The sequence below is a fragment of the Netta rufina genome (assembly GCF_964035555.1).
Source record: "Netta rufina genome assembly, chromosome: 11".
Lineage (NCBI taxonomy): Eukaryota > Metazoa > Chordata > Aves > Anseriformes > Anatidae > Netta > Netta rufina.
In genome coordinates this window covers 3,255,656-3,272,691 of record NC_140134.1, presented here as the reverse complement: position 1 = coordinate 3,272,691, position 17,036 = coordinate 3,255,656, and the positions used below count along the sequence as shown (strand labels likewise).

Genomic DNA, 17,036 nt, shown 5'->3' with positions numbered 1-17,036 from the left:
GTTAAGGCTGGAGTATCCCATCTCGCAAGTAAAAAGTGTATGATTTTACACTGTTATTCATGCAGAAGTTAGCCTGCTCAGAACCACAATGTTTCTTAAGATGCTGCTGAAGGTGACTTGTGGAGAGAGTAGTGCAGTGTATGGTGGTTGAAGAAAATTGATGTGAGCTCTTTTTATGCAGTTGCTCGAACAGCAGCCATAAATGATTTGTTACTTTTTCATTTAATACTCCAGTATTTACCTCTGATTTGATGAAACTTAGCCTTCAGAACTTGATCCTTACCTTCTTCCAGTTCTTTAGAACACATCTTAAAAGTAGTTTTAAATGTGGCTACTATTTTCATGGCTTGCATTTATTCCCTCAGTGTCGTCAAGCCAGGCGAACCAGATCTGAGGTTATGCTGCTGTGGAAAAACAATATTCCGATCATGGTAGAAGTGATGTTGCTTCCAGACTGTTGCTACAGCGATGAAGGGCCTAACACCGAGGGGAATGATTTAAATGATCCTGCAATCAAACAAGATGCATTGCTGTTAGAAAGGTGGATTTTGGAACCAGTTCCTCGACAGTAAGTTGGATGTTAGGATTAGTTGATAATTGCGAGAATCTTGTCCTGTAAATCTCTTTAAAGTAGCTGGCTACTGTTTTGGAATTGGCCTTTTACTTTTAGGACTTCAGGATCTGACCAAACCACTATTTACTAGTGAAATCTGAGCATCTTTTAATCTTACTCTTGCTGTATCCATAATTTCTGCGTTGTGCAATGCAGAATATGTAGTGTGCCTAGCTGAAAATGGTCATTTTTTATATGTGGTCTGTTAAGTTGTATAAAAGTTTATACAGGTAGGAATAAATCAGGCTGTGTAGTCTTCAAAATGTTTGGAATTTCATTGTTTTCTTTGGCTCAGCTATGTTTTATTTTCAGAATGAAAATCTGTAAATATATTATTCCAGTATACAATAATACTGTATTCCAGTAGTTAATGCAAAATACTTTAACAATCCATATGTATAATATATATAAAATAAAAATAAAGTATATTTTTAAGACTGTAATTTCCTACAAGATATTTAAAAACACTTGACCTACCCGACAGCTAAAAGTATAAATGGAGAAAGGGAAGAGGACAGCAAAAGATATTGTTGTGAAAGCTTAGTTTTAATAGTATTCTATGTTCTGGTTCTCTTAGTTCTCTCTGTATATTCTTAACGTCTCTGCGCTTCTCTTAATTCATTTTAGAAGTGGAGATCGATTCATTGAAGAGAAGACACTTTTACTGGCTGTTCGCTCTTTTGTTTTCTTCTCTCAACTGAGTGCATGGCTGAGTGTTTCACATGGTGCTGTTCCCCGTAACATTCTGTACAGGTATGTTTGAGGAGCAAGTTGTTTTTATTTTCTGTTTGCCAGTTGTTGCAACTCATCTTAAAACAATTCTTCCCATCTGTTCTCCTCTTTGTTTTCAGAGGGTGCCACATCGTTGGCCCAGCCCTCTGGTGGCTGTGTATAGTTCGTGTACTTTGCAAAGTGTGGCAGCATGTTTCTATAAATGCTCTTCTGTATTGTTTCAGGGTGAGCGCTGCAGATGTGGACTTTCAGTGGACGTTCTCCCAGACACCAACTGAGCACGTGTTTCCTGTTCCTAATGTTTCTCACAATGTGGCCTTGAGAGTCAGTGTCCAGTCCTTGCCCAGACAATCGAACTACCCAGTTCTGACTTGTAGTATTCACACCAACCTTAGCTTTTACGAAAAGCAAATGCAAGAGCGCAAGTTACATCAGCGCAGTGAATCCAGTGCAGCAGAGCAGTGCAGTACCTCCAGTTCGCAGCGTGTCTGTGGGAAACAAGCGTGGACAATGACACCTGAAGGCCTACTTAATGTAAAAAAGACACCCGAATTTACTACATCTATCAGAAATTTAAAGCTTTATCCATCTACCGGCCTTGGATCTGACTGTGGGGCATCACAATCTAAAGTTCAGTGCTATAATGCTACAGCAGACAATAAGACACAATCTCATGAAACAGCTGTCAGAACTTTTAAAACCTTTTCTTTAACTGATTCCCGTGTTACAAATGGTCATTGTTCTCATCAGCCCACCGGAGAAATCAACCCATTAATAGGCTCTTTACTTCAAGAGCGACAAGAAGTCATCGCAAGAATTGCTCAGCACTTGATTCACTGTGATCCGGCTACTTCACCGGTTGTTGCTGGACGTCCCTTCAACAAACACGAAACTGGCTCAGCTATGCCAAAAGCTTTTCGGAGTACTTACGAAGATGAAAACTTGCTTAAGAGAGGCAAGGAAACCTCCCCTGCTTCTGTTGCCAACTTAGATAAAGCAATACAAGAAGATGGTGGTGAAGGCAAAACCAGAGCAATACCAGAGATCCCAAGGCTCGATCCCCGTGCTCCAGTGAACCACTGTGGCCGTCCCTCTGCAGGAGAGGGAAACCCTCTCATCGATTCTCTGCTTCAGGAGCGGCAGGAGGTTATAGCAAGGATTGCCCAGCACTTGATTCATTGCGATCCAGCTACTTCTCATGTTGCGGGACGTCCATTCAAAGCATGTGAAACTAGCCCAGTTACTTCAAAAATTTTCCGAAGTACATATGAAGATGAAAATTTGCTGAAGAAAGGCAAGGATCCGTCTTCTGTTTCTTTTGCTAAATCCAATTTTTCTTTGCTAGAAGACAGCAGTAAATCAAGGATGAAAACACCTGATACTCCTAGCAGTACTTCTAGGTTTGATGGTGAATCGAAGGCTTCTCTGAAACTCCAAGCAAGAAGAAAATTGGTTTTAGCAAAACCCAATGAAGCTGTCCGACACGCATTTCATCAGACTTCAAATAAGACTTCTCATTTATTTACTAATATGCACACATCATCATCATGTGTTAAAGAAAATAAATCTGAATTGCCAGATAAATTGGAAATAATACATTCTGGTTATGTGCAGAAAGACCAGATAACCAATAGAATTAAACAGTGTTCAAATTTTAGCAGCATTGATGAACAGATTTGCACAAATAAACTTAAAGAAAGAACAGTTGTTAGTGAGAACAACAACACAGACAGTTTTAACAATTTACAGATAGATAAATGCAGAATACTTGAAGGTACAAAAAAAGCATCTGTGATGCAGGCATCTGACTCTTTGCACAAGAATGAGCTCAAGTGTTTAGATAAAGACTCGAAAAAAACAAATATTTATGAGCAAAATACTCAGCTTATTAGTATTGAAAATTATTTAAATAAAGACCACGACAGTTTCAAAAATAAAAACAAACAAGAGAAAACAAAAACTGCACATGATGAGAATGAAGACCCAGTAGGCCTTGATTTCCAAAGCACTTCTCAGAAGAAATCTACAGAAGACAGCTCAGTCAGGTGTGAGCGACTGAAGAACCCAGATGTGCAGGTAAACAGAGACACAAAGAGCAATTCCTTTAGCTGCTGGCCGTCGTGTGGCTTGTAACTGCATCCCCTATCTGCTAGGGGTGGTAGGAGGAAGGGTTTATGTCTGACTTCTGTGAAGCAGCATGGGACTGTTGTCTGCTTCAAGGTCTGAAGTGATGTTTGGCCTAATGGTGCTTCCCTCACCCATCCTTCATTATAAATTTAACATCAAGAACAGCGTTGTCTTGTTCTGCTCATTGTGATAGCATTAGAAATGACAGGTTCTGTAGGCAGTTAGACATCCTGTATAAACGTACCAGTGTCTGAATGTGCTATGTGGTCATTTGAAAGTCTGTAGTGATTGTAGATTGAGTCAAAGAGAACTTTTAGTAAAGCACCAGTGTGATGCAGATTCACTGGCTGCAGAAGTCTTCTCCGTTAAAGCGAGTGATAACTTGATAGGCCATTGAAATAGCCCGTTAATATCTTGAGTCAATCTGTTTTGCTGGCAGAAAGCACCATCTCTAAAACACACAAATATATGGCGGAAACACAACTTTCGATCCTTGGATGGAACTTCAACCAAGGCTTTTCATCCTAGAACTGGATTGCCTCTACTTTCAAGTCCTGTAAGTTATTGTTGAAGCTGCAACTTAATTATGTCTTAACTTGTAAATGAGAAAGGGGGTATTGTATAACTTTAGCATCTGCATTACAGAAGCAAGATGCCTAGGTGGCATTTCTGTTTACTTTGTGTTAGAGTGATTAGTTTTGCAGGTGGAAACCTGAGAGTTAATACGTGAGTGAAATTGAAGAATAATCGTGCAGAATAAGTGAAGAGTTCTTGCATTCTCAAGACTGACAAAAGGTTACATCAAAAATTCTATGGCAAACAGTTCTTTGGTGATATTTTAGAGTACAAAAAGTATTTTGAAGCTTATTGTTTTAAGTGTAAGCTAATGCTTTGTCATTTAAGAGATTTTGTATGAGTTATTAATACCTGGTGGCCTATTATTCTAAAGCTTTTGTTTCTGTGAACAGCCTGTACGGTGCATTTCTCAGCATCCAGAGGTGTCATTGCATGACTAAGTGACACAAGACAGCTGTGATAATGCAGGAAGGCATTGTTACAGTTCCTGGAATGTTGTTTGGGACTTCTAAGGAAAAGGCAGTATGGATTAAAGCTGCTGAAGCAGTGATCTTTTGTAATCAACATACGACGTGTTTCATTCTTTAGTGTTTATAAAGGATGTGGTATCTTCAGAGAACTCTGATGGAAATCACTGGAAATCATAAATATTTGTTTATTTTTGATGCTGTGCACTGCTGCAAAGAGATGTTCAGCCTGTTAAATGAGCTGGACAGTGATTTGGGGGTAGAATTACTTTTTCTTGCTTACCTCGCATCCTTTCTTGGAAGCTCCTGACTGTTTACGTTGATGAGATTTTTATTTCATTTTTTAAAGCAGTTCTGTTTATCAGAATTTACAGTCTTTAATTTTGGTATTTTCTTCACTACGTTTAGAATGACGCTCTTCTCCTTTGTTTTTGATTTTGTAATGTCATGAAAATTCCTGGCAAACTTGTGCTTACTTGCCAAAACTTTTTTTTACTGGAGGTACAGTTTTCAAATTAGCATATTATTTCCCTTTTGAGGTTCCTCAAAGAAAAACACAGTCTGGGTGCTTTGATCTGGATTCATCGCTGCTGCAGTTGAAATGTTTGTCTGCAAGAAGGTACATTTTATTTACCAGAAACTTTGAGACTTTTTTTTTGTTAGAAATGGAACACACATATATATCTGTATGCAACAGCAAGCACATTAGCAAATACGAAATATGGGTGTAACATAAGAATCCTTATTTTGAAATAACTTTTTAAAAGTTTCATTGCAATTACGTAGGCAGTAGATTTCAACCCTTAGTGTGTTGCATCAGTTGAAGGATTTTTTTCATGATTCCAAATTTTCGTATGTTAAACTAAAATGACTGTGTATCAGAAGCAGATAATCTCCAATTTTACTTTTATTTTTGATTGTTATAAAAATTTAATTTTTTTTTTTAAAGTTTAGATTTGGCTATTTTGTTTCTCTGCAACATGGAGTCATTGCAGAGCTGTCTCACTGGCTGACTAGAGGGGACTATGTTTGCTTTATGTTGTCTGTGGCATGAGAAGTGCTCATGTGGCACCAGGCTGGACTGTGGTAGACAGTCTCCATGGTCTTTTTAAGATGCCTGTTGAAATCTTTTGTCTGAAAGCCTGCTTGATGAATGTGAGATGGCTGTGGCTTGCTGTGGCTCTGGCTTCTCCACAGCAGGGCAGAGTGGATGCTGGGTCCCCTCGGCCTATGGCTTGTAGCCAAATTTCTCCTTTGGTCCCCAGATCAGTGCAGCTCAGGAACAAAACCCCCCAGTATGATGTAAGATACACTGGAATATTCAGCAGAAAAGTTTCTGCATTCTGTGAAAAAACATTTTTTCAAAACAGTATAATTTTTGTGTGAGTAGAGTTGATTGGGTTAAACGTTTTGCCTTTATTTGTTCCGAGAACCTTTAGAAAGGGACCAGTCATGACCATTTATATGTTATAACTTAAACAGCTTTAATATGGTAGTTTGGAAACTTCAGGATATGAAACAAATAACTACATGTGGGAGAGAGTTTTCTGTTATTTTGTTCAGTTCCTACTAGTGGAGTTAATGAACAATGTAAATCTGTGTTGTCTGTATCTCTTTTAATATAAAACTTGTGAAAGTATTTCTGTTACCTAGAAAATGTTTTGCAAAGGTATTAACAGGCTGTTACTGCTTTAGGACAATATTTTGTAATACAATAAGTGATTCTTTTTAGAGCTGGTTATACCCAGAAGACAAAAGCAAATGTCTTCATCCATATGTTTATTCTCCTTTTTTTGATAGCCCACAACAATGTATAAACAGAGACAGTGATCCAGAGAGCCATGGGAAACCATTTTTAAGTTCTAGCGCTCCACCAGTAACAAGTCTTAGCCTTCTGGGAAACTTTGAGGTAATGCATATTCTCTAGAAGTCTTGTGGTATTTTTATTACTCTTCTGTACTGCTTTTTAAGAGTGCATTGCTGTGGATAATTCCAGCCTGACTACAGTGTAAAAGTTCGTAATTAAATTGAATGAAATTTGTTTTAATTTCCATCTATAAAGGCACGTATTTTGCTCTGCAGACATCTCTCTCAGATACAAGCAACTCAATCTCTAATTTTGTAAGTTTTAATTCTCACAGTGGTTAAGTTGGGAGGTTTTCTGTTGGCTTAAGAGATTTAACAACTGGTTATTGTTTGTGTTATAGTATAGATACCTAGAAAAATGGATTCATACTTTCATTCTTAAAATTCACTCAGTATGTCACTAAAGCTAGGTGACATCAGTGTAGTAAAAAATGTATTTAACGTGTAGCCTCCAGCTTTTGACTTCATGTTGCATATCAAGTGTCAATGCCTAAAGCACTTATGCATTGCACAGTATTTCATGAAATATGGAATGAATACGTTGAGTAAAGTCCCCGATTAGTTTATTGTTCTTTCACATATAGTGTATGCTAAGGAAAGTCACACATAGATCCTGCTACAGTAAAACTCTGTGAGCTTTTGCACAGTTTTCAGGAGGACTATGATAAGATTTTCCTGATGCTTTCTCTTAGACCACTGTCATCTTGCTGAATGTTCCCCTGTTCATCCTAATTTTTGCCTTTTTGCCACAATTTTTTGGTAGGTCACCTTATGAAAGAACTAAGACCAAGTTCTTAGAAAAACTTGTCTTAAGTTGCTGCGTGCATAGTCTTGCTATATTTTGAATCATTCCCAACCTAAGCTGTATGTGTTTTGTTTTTCAGGAGTCTGTCTTGAATTTTCGCTTAGACCCGCTAGGCATCGTTGAGGGTTTTACAGCAGAAGTGGGAGCAAGTGGAGTCTTTTGTCCCACTCACATGACTCTGCCAGTGGAAGTGTCATTCTACAGCGTTTCGGATGATAACGCACCCTCTCCTTACATGGTAAGTGTATGGTCAAATGTATTTTTTTTCTGTTTAAAACCATTAGGCTGGAACAAACCTCACACGAGCTTTTCAGGTGAACTTGTCTAACTTATACTTTAACACAATAATCAAATGTGTTTCTGAGATGTTTTGTAATTAGCTTATCATACATAAACTACCCAGAGCAATGCGGAGTTTCTCAGCTGAGCAGGTACATCTGGGGTAGTAGAACTTGGTGAGAATTTCTTTCCCCTCATCCTCCGGCACAGCAAAACCCTGCGGTTTTCACAGGCAGCCGGCTACAGGTTGCAGAGGCATTAAATTCTGATAGGTGGAGATAGGTGAGTGAAGAGTTCAGGGAGTGAGGCTTTGGAGGGATCTGGGGTATTTCCAGCTGCTTGTGATCCAGTTCTCTTCCTTTCCCTTCTCCCTTTCCCCAGCTAGTGCTTTTTCTCCCATTGCTGTGCAAAGCATCCAGTTGCTTTGATCGTGGGATATTGAATGTATTTGTCTGTCTCCATAACGGAGTGATCAACCTCCACTACCTCTTTTTATCCAACATACTTAAAATAGACAGTGAGGCAATAGCTGGAGTACAGGATACGTTTTGGTTATAGGATACATTTTGTTGTCCAAATAAGCTGCTGTCCAGGGCAGCTAACTGCTTCGCCAGCAAGTGGCTTAGGTATAGGCCAAGGTTCAGTTGTGGATGGAGACTTTAGACTCCTTGTCTAAGTTGTTTAGCTTTTTTTTTTTTTTTGAGGAAATGTTGTCGCAGCTAGTGTGACATGTCATAAGCTCTCAGAAGCTGCTTGGTTTGCTGGTGTTCACGCTGGCACAGTAGTTTTGTTCTTGATATCCACGTAGTAATTCTGTTCTGCACTTCTACAGTGACAACAGCTTTTGGTTGCCTAAAAACTGTTACCGTGTGAAAGGCAAAGGTCTGTTGGATGCTAGCATTGAATCAGACAGCTAATTTTGTTCTGAACGCCTGTTAAGTAACTTCAGTGTTACCTGGGTGACAGATCTCATACATGGTAAATAGTCTGGTAAATGTTTAGACTTTGCACTTACCCCTTCTGTTTTAAAGTGGATTCAGAAAATGAAATGAAATGGGTTTGCAAGTTAAGCTTGCAAACTTGGCTATATCTTCCTTTGACCACAGAGAAGTATCAATTCTTTTGCTTTATCTTTCTAGATTATTTCACGTAAATTTCCAGGAGGTGAAGGGATTCTGATGTTCCTCAAATGGTTAAAGTGACATTGCTTATTTCCCTACCAGGGTTTCTTTGTTTTAGGCTTTTCCACATGTTGTAAACGTGCTATTATGCCTGAGTCTCACAGGATTAATACAACATTTATATACTGCCTCCATCATCAGAAACATTGTTTCTGTTTGTATAGCCAGTTTCTTTGCTCTGGGTTTTTCTTTTTTTTCTTCTTTTTTTTTTTTTTCTCAACTGTCTCAGTACAGTACACCAGTTGTGCACCCCAGTTTAATTGAGTGCCTGCTCTGGTGCAGTGTCTTAAGGGTGACCTCAACGGTTTCAGAGCAGAGCGAATTCCTCAATGGATGCTAAGTGGGACGCTCTAATGCTCTGTAGATCCCAGTTGGTACAAAAGCAGATCATATTGTTGCTAGAGTTTAGGATTAGAATAGAAGATTAAGTGCATCTGCTGTCCTTTGAAAAGCAGAAATTAGTTCTTTGAGGATAGAAGTATTATTGGCGCAGTTGTAGGCCATATAAAAATGGAAAGGCAAGTCTTTCATTTTAGCTTAAAAGCCATTTTAAAAAGCAAGCTCTTTTCTCCATAGCTCCCTGACTGCTAGGCTGAAGATGTGGAAACTTGGAAGTTGTTTCAAGAGGAGAATGTACTCCTTATTGCACAGCTTTTAATAATCTGCCAAAGTATTTGTAAAGATCCCTACTGTTTTTTTAACTGCGTCTTAAGTGTTGTCTTTATTCTTCAGTTTTTACCCTTAAAAGCAATCAGCAATGTGTAAGTAGAATTACACGAATAGAACATTTTGATTTGTTTCTATCACACCCTGTTAACTATATTTGTCTTTTCTTTTCAGGGTGTAATTACTCTGGAGTCCCTTGGTAAAAGGGGTTATCGGGTACCGCCTTCAGGAACGATACAAGTGGTATGTACGCAGCAGATATGGGTGCTTTAAATCACTGATACCAAGAAATTAATGCAAATATTATTTATTACTGATGAACACAAAGGTAACAGTGGAAAATAAAACTGAATTTCTATAGAAGCTTCTAGTATTTTAATTATTCAAAGTATACATTGATGTAATGTGTGATTCCAAACACGTGAGCCCATCCATGCTGTGAAGTGGTTTCAAATAAGTTAGTTAAAGTTTGGGCTATTTGTTGACACCCCTTCGCTGTAGAAGTAATGAAGTAATTTGCTAATCCAAATTCTGAAATCCTTCAAAAAGCAACTTGCAGGTTGTCTCCATACTGTTCAGATTGTTCCATACTGTCTTACATAAATTCTGTAACATTTTAAAAGCCACCTGCTTTTTGTAATAAAATCAGAAAGTGTATCACAGCCACTGCTTAGAGCCAGTGGTCTGTCTCTTTTAAGAATCCAGTCCAAGGTGACACATTGCTAATGTCAAGCTTAAAAGTGGAGCCTGCACATGTGCTTCCTGCAAGCATAGTGTATCTCCAGAATAGTGCAGACAAAAGTCTGACTAGAAAAATAAAATAAAAATGGGGAATGTAGATTAGCAAAGTAATAATAGTCCTGATAGTGTTTCAGATCAGGTAATGATTACTGTTATATTAAAATAAATAAATAAATAAATAATTCTAGTAGCTTAAGTGTTAAAGTGAACTGAAAAGCTGCACATTTTTTCCACAAACGTTCCTGTATGACACAGGAACAAAATGCATAGAGGATGGTGAGTATTTTGGCAGGTAATATTTTTTTTCCATTTTTCATCTCTAAAGAGTTGTATTGAACCTTTTTTTTTTTTTTTTTTTTTTTTTTTTTTTCCCCCCCAAGACCTTATTTAACCCTAACAAAACTGTGGTGAAGATGTTTGTGGTGATCTATGACTTGAGAGAGATGCCAGCTAATCATCAAACATTCCTACGGCAAAGAACTTTCTCTGTTCCTGTGAGACGAGAAATCAAGCGGACTGTCAATAAAGAAAATAGTCAACAGACTGAAGAAAGGCTACTTCGCTACCTCATACATCTGAGGTAAGCTTCTTGGAGTTAAAAACAAAAAATGTAAAAATAAATCCAAATATCTGCCAAAATTTATCCCTCTTGATTCCTTTGCCAGCCTGCCTTTCTCTTTACATGTTTATGTTAAAAAAAAAAAAAAAAAAGCTCTTAATTTGGTATTCAAGGTAGATGATAGAAGAAGGAAAGCTAGTAAATAAATTGGAAATAAATTGGATCCTGCTTGGGAGGAACAAAATTAAAATAAAGCTCTTTCTTAGCATTTGTATGGCCTTGTAATTACTTGTTTTCGTATGAACAGAGGTTTATTCTGGCGGGAGCAGTGTATCTTTCTGATGTTAAAAGAAATAGTGAGTGAACCTGTTACACAATAGAAGCCAAAAAAGGATCAGTGTAGAGAAAGTGGCCAGTGTGCACACGTGCCCATTCAGCAGAACAGGTTCTAACACGACAAGCATTTGGAATTACTACTAAAAACGAAGCGCAGTGTTTACTGGTAAAATGTAAATATCTGTTTGGTGATGCGGTACCACTGACGTGCCTTTCACTTTATAAAATATTCACACAATCTTCTTTGAATGATTGACAAAGCACTGCCTGAAACCAGATGCTGTGCTACTGTTCTTTGGATGTTCTGAAGACTGCAATTTGAAGCAAAGGAGAAATGCTGGCTGTACTTTGTCCTTTGGCAGCTTGCAAACTTTTGCCAGCATTATTGTACTAAACGAACCGCATCCATGCAGTCCCAGTGATTTCATTGTAGCACTTCAAAACTTGATGACTGCTGACATTTTAGAGCTAGCAAACTAAACAGTCAAATATCTAACTTGTTGTGGAATTACTTCTGATGCTTATTTCCCCTATTTAGAGGCATTGACTTCTACCCAGCAGACTTTCAAAACACAGCTTCGTCTTTGACTGATTCCAGACCAACACTTTTCATTAAATGAAAGTTGACAGTCAAAAAATGAGTGTTGGCTTACTGGAGTGGGAGCATAGTGTCACGATGAGGATGCTGAACTGTTTTCGCCCTGAATTTTAGTCTGGTTTGAAATTTGTCCTTTCAGGTCACACTAACTTGCTGTGTCTGACTTAACCACCTTATACATTTTTTCTTCTAGGGTAAATTGTGAAAAAGAGCATGTAGCCTAGATAAAAGGCTCTATTCACTTGTAATGTTGTCTTTAAAATCTTTCATTTTTAAAAGCAGCAAAGTTCCCTGAAACCCATTTTACTGAAAATTTGCTATACAAAACAATAACAATAGTGTTTTTTACTTTTGTTACTCAGGTTGGCTTAAAACAGCCTTTCAGTTTTAGTTGCAGTTGTTGTAAGCTTAAGATGCTTGTTTTCATGTTGAAATTTTTGCTTAAACAGCAACAAAAAGAAGTCACAAACGGTAAGCTGCGTTGTGGCGGCATCTGCTTGTGAGGCCTTAATTATAGTTGTCAGCACTCACATTATGAAAGCTTTTTTTTCAAGTGGTAATTCAGCAAAAATGCTTGCATAGGTCTGGAACTTAACGTTGGCAGCCAGATTTTCTAAAGCAGTCTTTCAAGTGTCAGATACAGTGTGTGTGCAGCTTCTACTAGCGTAGTTTTGTCTGTTTGAGGGTTTCTTGGTGTGCCGTTAGCCTGTATCTGTACGGGTGCGGCACTGACATCAAACGTAGCTTGCTTGGCCAGCACAGATTTCTTCACTGCACAGAAATTGGGAGTTGCATCCGCAGTTTAAGAAATCTCTTGAAGATACTTTGGAAATACATTTTGTGTTGTTGCATGTCAAGCAAAGTTTTTTTGTGTTGTAATTAAATCTGCGTTAACGTAGGAGCCGGGAGTCCAGCTCTGCTCACGCGTCGCTTCTGCCCTGTCCTGTAACGGTGACGACCATCAGTTGGTTCCTGGGTTGTGTTCTGGCACCCCTGCAATGAAGCAGTTGACCTGCCCACAGCTCAGCATTTTCAAAGTTTTTACAGCTGGCCAACAGTCCTGGTTGCTGACATGTTGCCTCTTTTAATTCTATGGAGCGTAATTGCTGTTGCTTCATGGCTAACAGTGGTCAGTTCTTCATTAGCCAGATGTTCCTGGAGGCGAGGTGGAGGGGACGCTTCAAACCAGTCGCTCAGTAGTGCTTCCTCAGGGTGGTGACACTTTTTTTTTTTTTTTTTGCAATATTTTTGTCATGTGGTGTATGACGCGTTTACCAGTGGAAGCTGGAGGTATCTGTCACTAATTTGCTAGCTGCTTTTTGATCTCTCTGATCTCTAAGCATTTTTTGTGATCTAGCAATCTGTGGTGTTGTCCTACTGATTTTTATTTATGGATTTACTTAGATTTTAATGATTTTTGTTGTATTGTCTTTTCTTCTTGCAGAAGGAAAGGTCTTAGGGTAACCATAAAAACATACTGCTGCAGCCTGTTTCTTGGGTTTACTTTGTTCTTCATGAATTTATTCTTCGTAATGGTCCATAATATACGTAAAGGCTTTTGTGCTTGTGTTAGTCATTTCTCCAGTAATGTTCATCACTTAAAGTTTCTTTCCCCTGCCAGACTTTCTAGCTCATCTGTTACTGTGTTTTTAAGTCTTCCTCTATTTGTCTATTGGTGCTGTTCCTAGGACACCATCTGTCCGAGGAAACACATCTCATGTGTTTTTCTTGGTTTTCTTACACAAAACTACTGGAACTGCCACAGCTCTGGAGCCAGTCCTGCGCTGGCCACTCCACCAACACCCACAAGAGTGTATGTAATTGTCTCCTGATTATTCCAATGTATTTGCACACATGAAAAACAAGTTACAAATCCCAGTTACTATGGTAAATATTCCTTTAAATAAAAAAATGCAATGGAAGCAGAAACTAGAGGAATCCCCAAACTCTGTTACTGTCTCCCACTTGTTCTCTTCCAGTCCTTGTGAAATGGCATGCTCAGATGAGGCAGATTACAGGGAAGGATTATTTACTGGGCAAAGGAAATCTTGCAGGATTCTCACTGCTAGAAAATAAAGAGCTTGAAGTTAAAATAAAAATAATTAAAAAAATTTTTGATAGATCCATGTGTATAAAGGGGATAATTCAGGTCAACTTTACGATGGTGCTTTGATAACTAGATCTAGCCATACTGTGACTAATGTAATCAATCATACTTCAGCTTCAAAAGGTGTTTCAGTACCATTTTTATTTAAAAATGTGTTATGAGCTGCGTGCGGACTTAACTTTTTTTTTTAGGTATTCAGTTTGTTATTCACCTCTTTTACTCTTTCTTCACATGCCTTCCTTCAGAGTCTCCCCCTTAGACAGAAACTACTTTGGCTGCCAGGTGAAGGGCTTCCCTGTTGACAACACCATGCATGAGTGATGGATAGGAGCTCCTTGTGGGCCAGCAGGAGCATTCTGCTAGACCCCCCCTACATTTCATGCCCTTGACAGAGAACTTCCTCTCTCTAGCTGTGGGGTGGCTACGGGCTATTCTGCTCCACTGCTCTGAACGAAGCTGTGGCTGGCACACAATCCAATTCTACAGCCTGCCTGCCCCCAGACAGCTCAAGCCTTGCTGGATCTTGTGTTGTCTTTCTTGTGCCTCCCAGAATTTCAATCTGATTATGTCTGTGTATATTACAGAGACTCCTTTTGCTTCGGTGCACTCAATGAATAAATGCTTATTAAAAATCTGTCCAAATTGTAGTACCCATAATAATACAGTGTGTACTTTGATGTGAGCAGTGTGCTCTCGGCATTTATAGTGGTGTCATTTTGTCCTTACAGTAGAAAAAGCTCTTATTTCTAACACAGTAGCAGTAGCTTTTCTCCCCTACCATGACATACTGATCATGATGCTCATTGGCCATAAGAGAGAGTCCTTGAGATCCCCTGCCCTTCCTGGGTGAGGAAAGGGAATTAAGTTCTGCCAGGTGCAGACTCAGAACTCAGTTCTCTGAAATGCAAATCGTGTCTCTTTATCTATAGCTGTTAAATCTCAGTGAAAGTGAACTGGCACATTTCTGGCAGGTTTGAAGGCTGTTCAGCTACAGTATAAGAAATAAATGAGCCCAGAAACTGGCCACTGTTTCCTTTGGTGACTGGGCCAGTAAACTCAGCTCTTTGAAATGGCTCCGTATTCCTTGCCTCTTTGTCAGCTTGCTTGCAGAGATCCCCGTACCTGCTGCTGCTTAGGTTAGAGTTAAACTTGGCATGTTGTATAAAGCATTGGTAAACTTCTTGCTTTAAGTTTCAGAGAGCAATGAGATCTGTATGACTGACATGTGTATTTGATATGTATATCAAGGCCACCCTTTGGGCGTTTTTCGGAGTGCTCACTTAAGAGCACTTCTTGGCTTTCTAGATGCCTGAGAACTTTAATCTCTGATGGTACGTAAATGCAGCATGAACTTCAAAGATCCCATGCCACTTTCAAAGCTATATTCTGTATTTGTGGTGAGGAACAGAACCTTTAAATGCCAGAGAAAATGCAGTAGATAGAAAATGTTTAGGAAATGTTACTCTTTTTTCTTTAATTTTGTGGTCAAATGTTTTTTGGCCTTAATTTCTGAAAGGAATGCATTTAATTCAATAGTATTAAAGGTTATTCTCTTTTTTTTTTTTTTTCCGTTATATATAATACAGATATTCATATTTTTTTCAGGTTCCAGAGTTCTAAATCTGGAAAGATCTACCTCCACAGAGATGTAAGGCTCCTATTCTCTCGGAAGTCCATGGAAGTTGATAGCGGCGCTGCATACGAACTCAAATCTTACACTGAATCTCCAACAAATCCTCAGTTTTCACCAAGATGTTAGCAAACAATGGCAAACTAAAGTATTCATTGTACTGTTGATTACTCCTTACAAGGGAAGATCAGTAAAGTTGACAGTACAAAATTAAATCTGTAAAGGAATGAAAATAGCGCTCGAGAGAGAAGGTTCTTATGTGATCCTGGACCAGTTTTGTAAAAGGTCTCTGGAATGAGCTTTGTGTATTCCAAGTAGACTGGAAACGTACTTAAATCTAATCTTTTTGTACTGTTTAAAACCACTTCATTGGATGTGTTGCAATAGCAAATTCCCAAGTTAGTTTAGTGTTTACACTTTTTATTTTATTTTTCAGTTATTTAATATTTAATGTTTCATTTAATACTCAAGTGATGTTTGTCTTTAGTGTTCTAATGTAGCATAAATCCTATGTAAAATCATACTATGTATTTTTGGCATTAATATTGAAATCTGAAATATATACAGATGTCTTTAATCTGTGTGATGTTTTTAAGTGATATTCATTTAAGTTATTGAAAATGGGGACAGCAGTTGAATTTCCGTAACATTTCATACTATGCAAGCATTCAGCTTTTTTCTTTTGTTTTTTTGATGGTGCCCTTTTTTCTTTTTTCCCCTCACATACAGATTTAACACCACTTGCGACCATAGCGCAGAATGTTTGTTTTCTTACTCATGCATTCAGATCATTGATTCAATTCATATTTGGCTCCCTCCATTTCTTTCTTTCCTAAAGGGCCACTTTAATATTGCTTTTCATTAGGTTCACATAATTTCCCCCCCCCCCCATATCTGATTTCCGATTGTGCTAAAGGATGTACTGTGCAAACGAATTAGCATTTATATCTTAAATATATGCAAAAGCTATGGAACATGTACTTTTTGTTTTATTTTTAGATAAGGAGGATCTTCATGTAATCCTAAATATTTTTAATAGATCAATTCCATTTAGGCCACTAGGTGGCTATATGAAGTTTTACTAGAGATATGCTACATTGGGAATATAAATGCTTTCCAATACGTGTATTCCTAAAACAAATCACAGTCAGATAAACAGTTTATGCTACGTGTTAAACTGTGTAACTGAGAGAAATAAAGCTAGAAGCGTTTGATTATATTTGAGGTATATATTTAATAATGAAAATGAAGCTTCATGATGCTTGCCGAAGATCTGGGTTTCTCTGCTGTCTTGTCTTGGTTCATGTTTTTCTTTACATCACTGTTTTCATAGTGTCAGTACTATGGAGGGTGACCTTCACATGTGGGAGTATGACACCCTTATCTCATGAAGAATGGAGAAAGAATGAGCGTGCATGTTGTGTATTCAACACTGCCCTTAGCTGGGATGAGAAGCCACTGCTTCGTGAAATCCCCAGGAAGCCTGCCAGGGAAAGGGAGGGAGACCAGACTTTCCAGATGATACGTATCCAGCTGTCTTGTATATTCAAGTGGCTGTTGCTACAGAAGGGCAAAGCCCAAATATTATTGAATCCATTTCCAACTTCAGTATTTTTCCCTCTGTTACGCTGGGTTTTTGAAAGGTTAGCTTTTGTATGACGGAGACTTGGGAAAAACCATGCAGGAGATTGATTGTGGTTTCTAGTTGTGTGTCCTGAAAAGGTTTCTTTTGGTAACAGATGAGTCAAATACA

At 38.4% G+C, this 17,036-nt stretch overlaps 1 protein-coding gene across 2 annotated transcripts in view; it reads left to right on the top strand.

Moving 5' to 3' along the window:
* ATOSA (atos homolog A) overlaps window positions 1-16,502 on the top strand; it is a 44,507-nt gene extending 28,005 nt beyond the window's left edge. For both annotated transcript variants that reach the window (XM_084293378.1, XM_084293377.1), the window contains 10 exons: window positions 366-568; window positions 1,241-1,366; window positions 1,570-3,421; window positions 3,912-4,028; window positions 5,055-5,134; window positions 6,316-6,424; window positions 7,266-7,424; window positions 9,487-9,555; window positions 10,434-10,633; window positions 15,259-16,502. In XM_084293378.1, coding sequence (XP_084149504.1) covers window positions 366-568; window positions 1,241-1,366; window positions 1,570-3,421; window positions 3,912-4,028; window positions 5,055-5,134; window positions 6,316-6,424; window positions 7,266-7,424; window positions 9,487-9,555; window positions 10,434-10,633; window positions 15,259-15,412 — 3,069 coding nt within the window. In that variant the 3' untranslated portion in view covers window positions 15,413-16,502. The remainder of the gene's footprint in view (window positions 1-365; window positions 569-1,240; window positions 1,367-1,569; window positions 3,422-3,911; window positions 4,029-5,054; window positions 5,135-6,315; window positions 6,425-7,265; window positions 7,425-9,486; window positions 9,556-10,433; window positions 10,634-15,258) is intronic.
* Window positions 16,503-17,036: the final 534 nt, after the last annotated feature.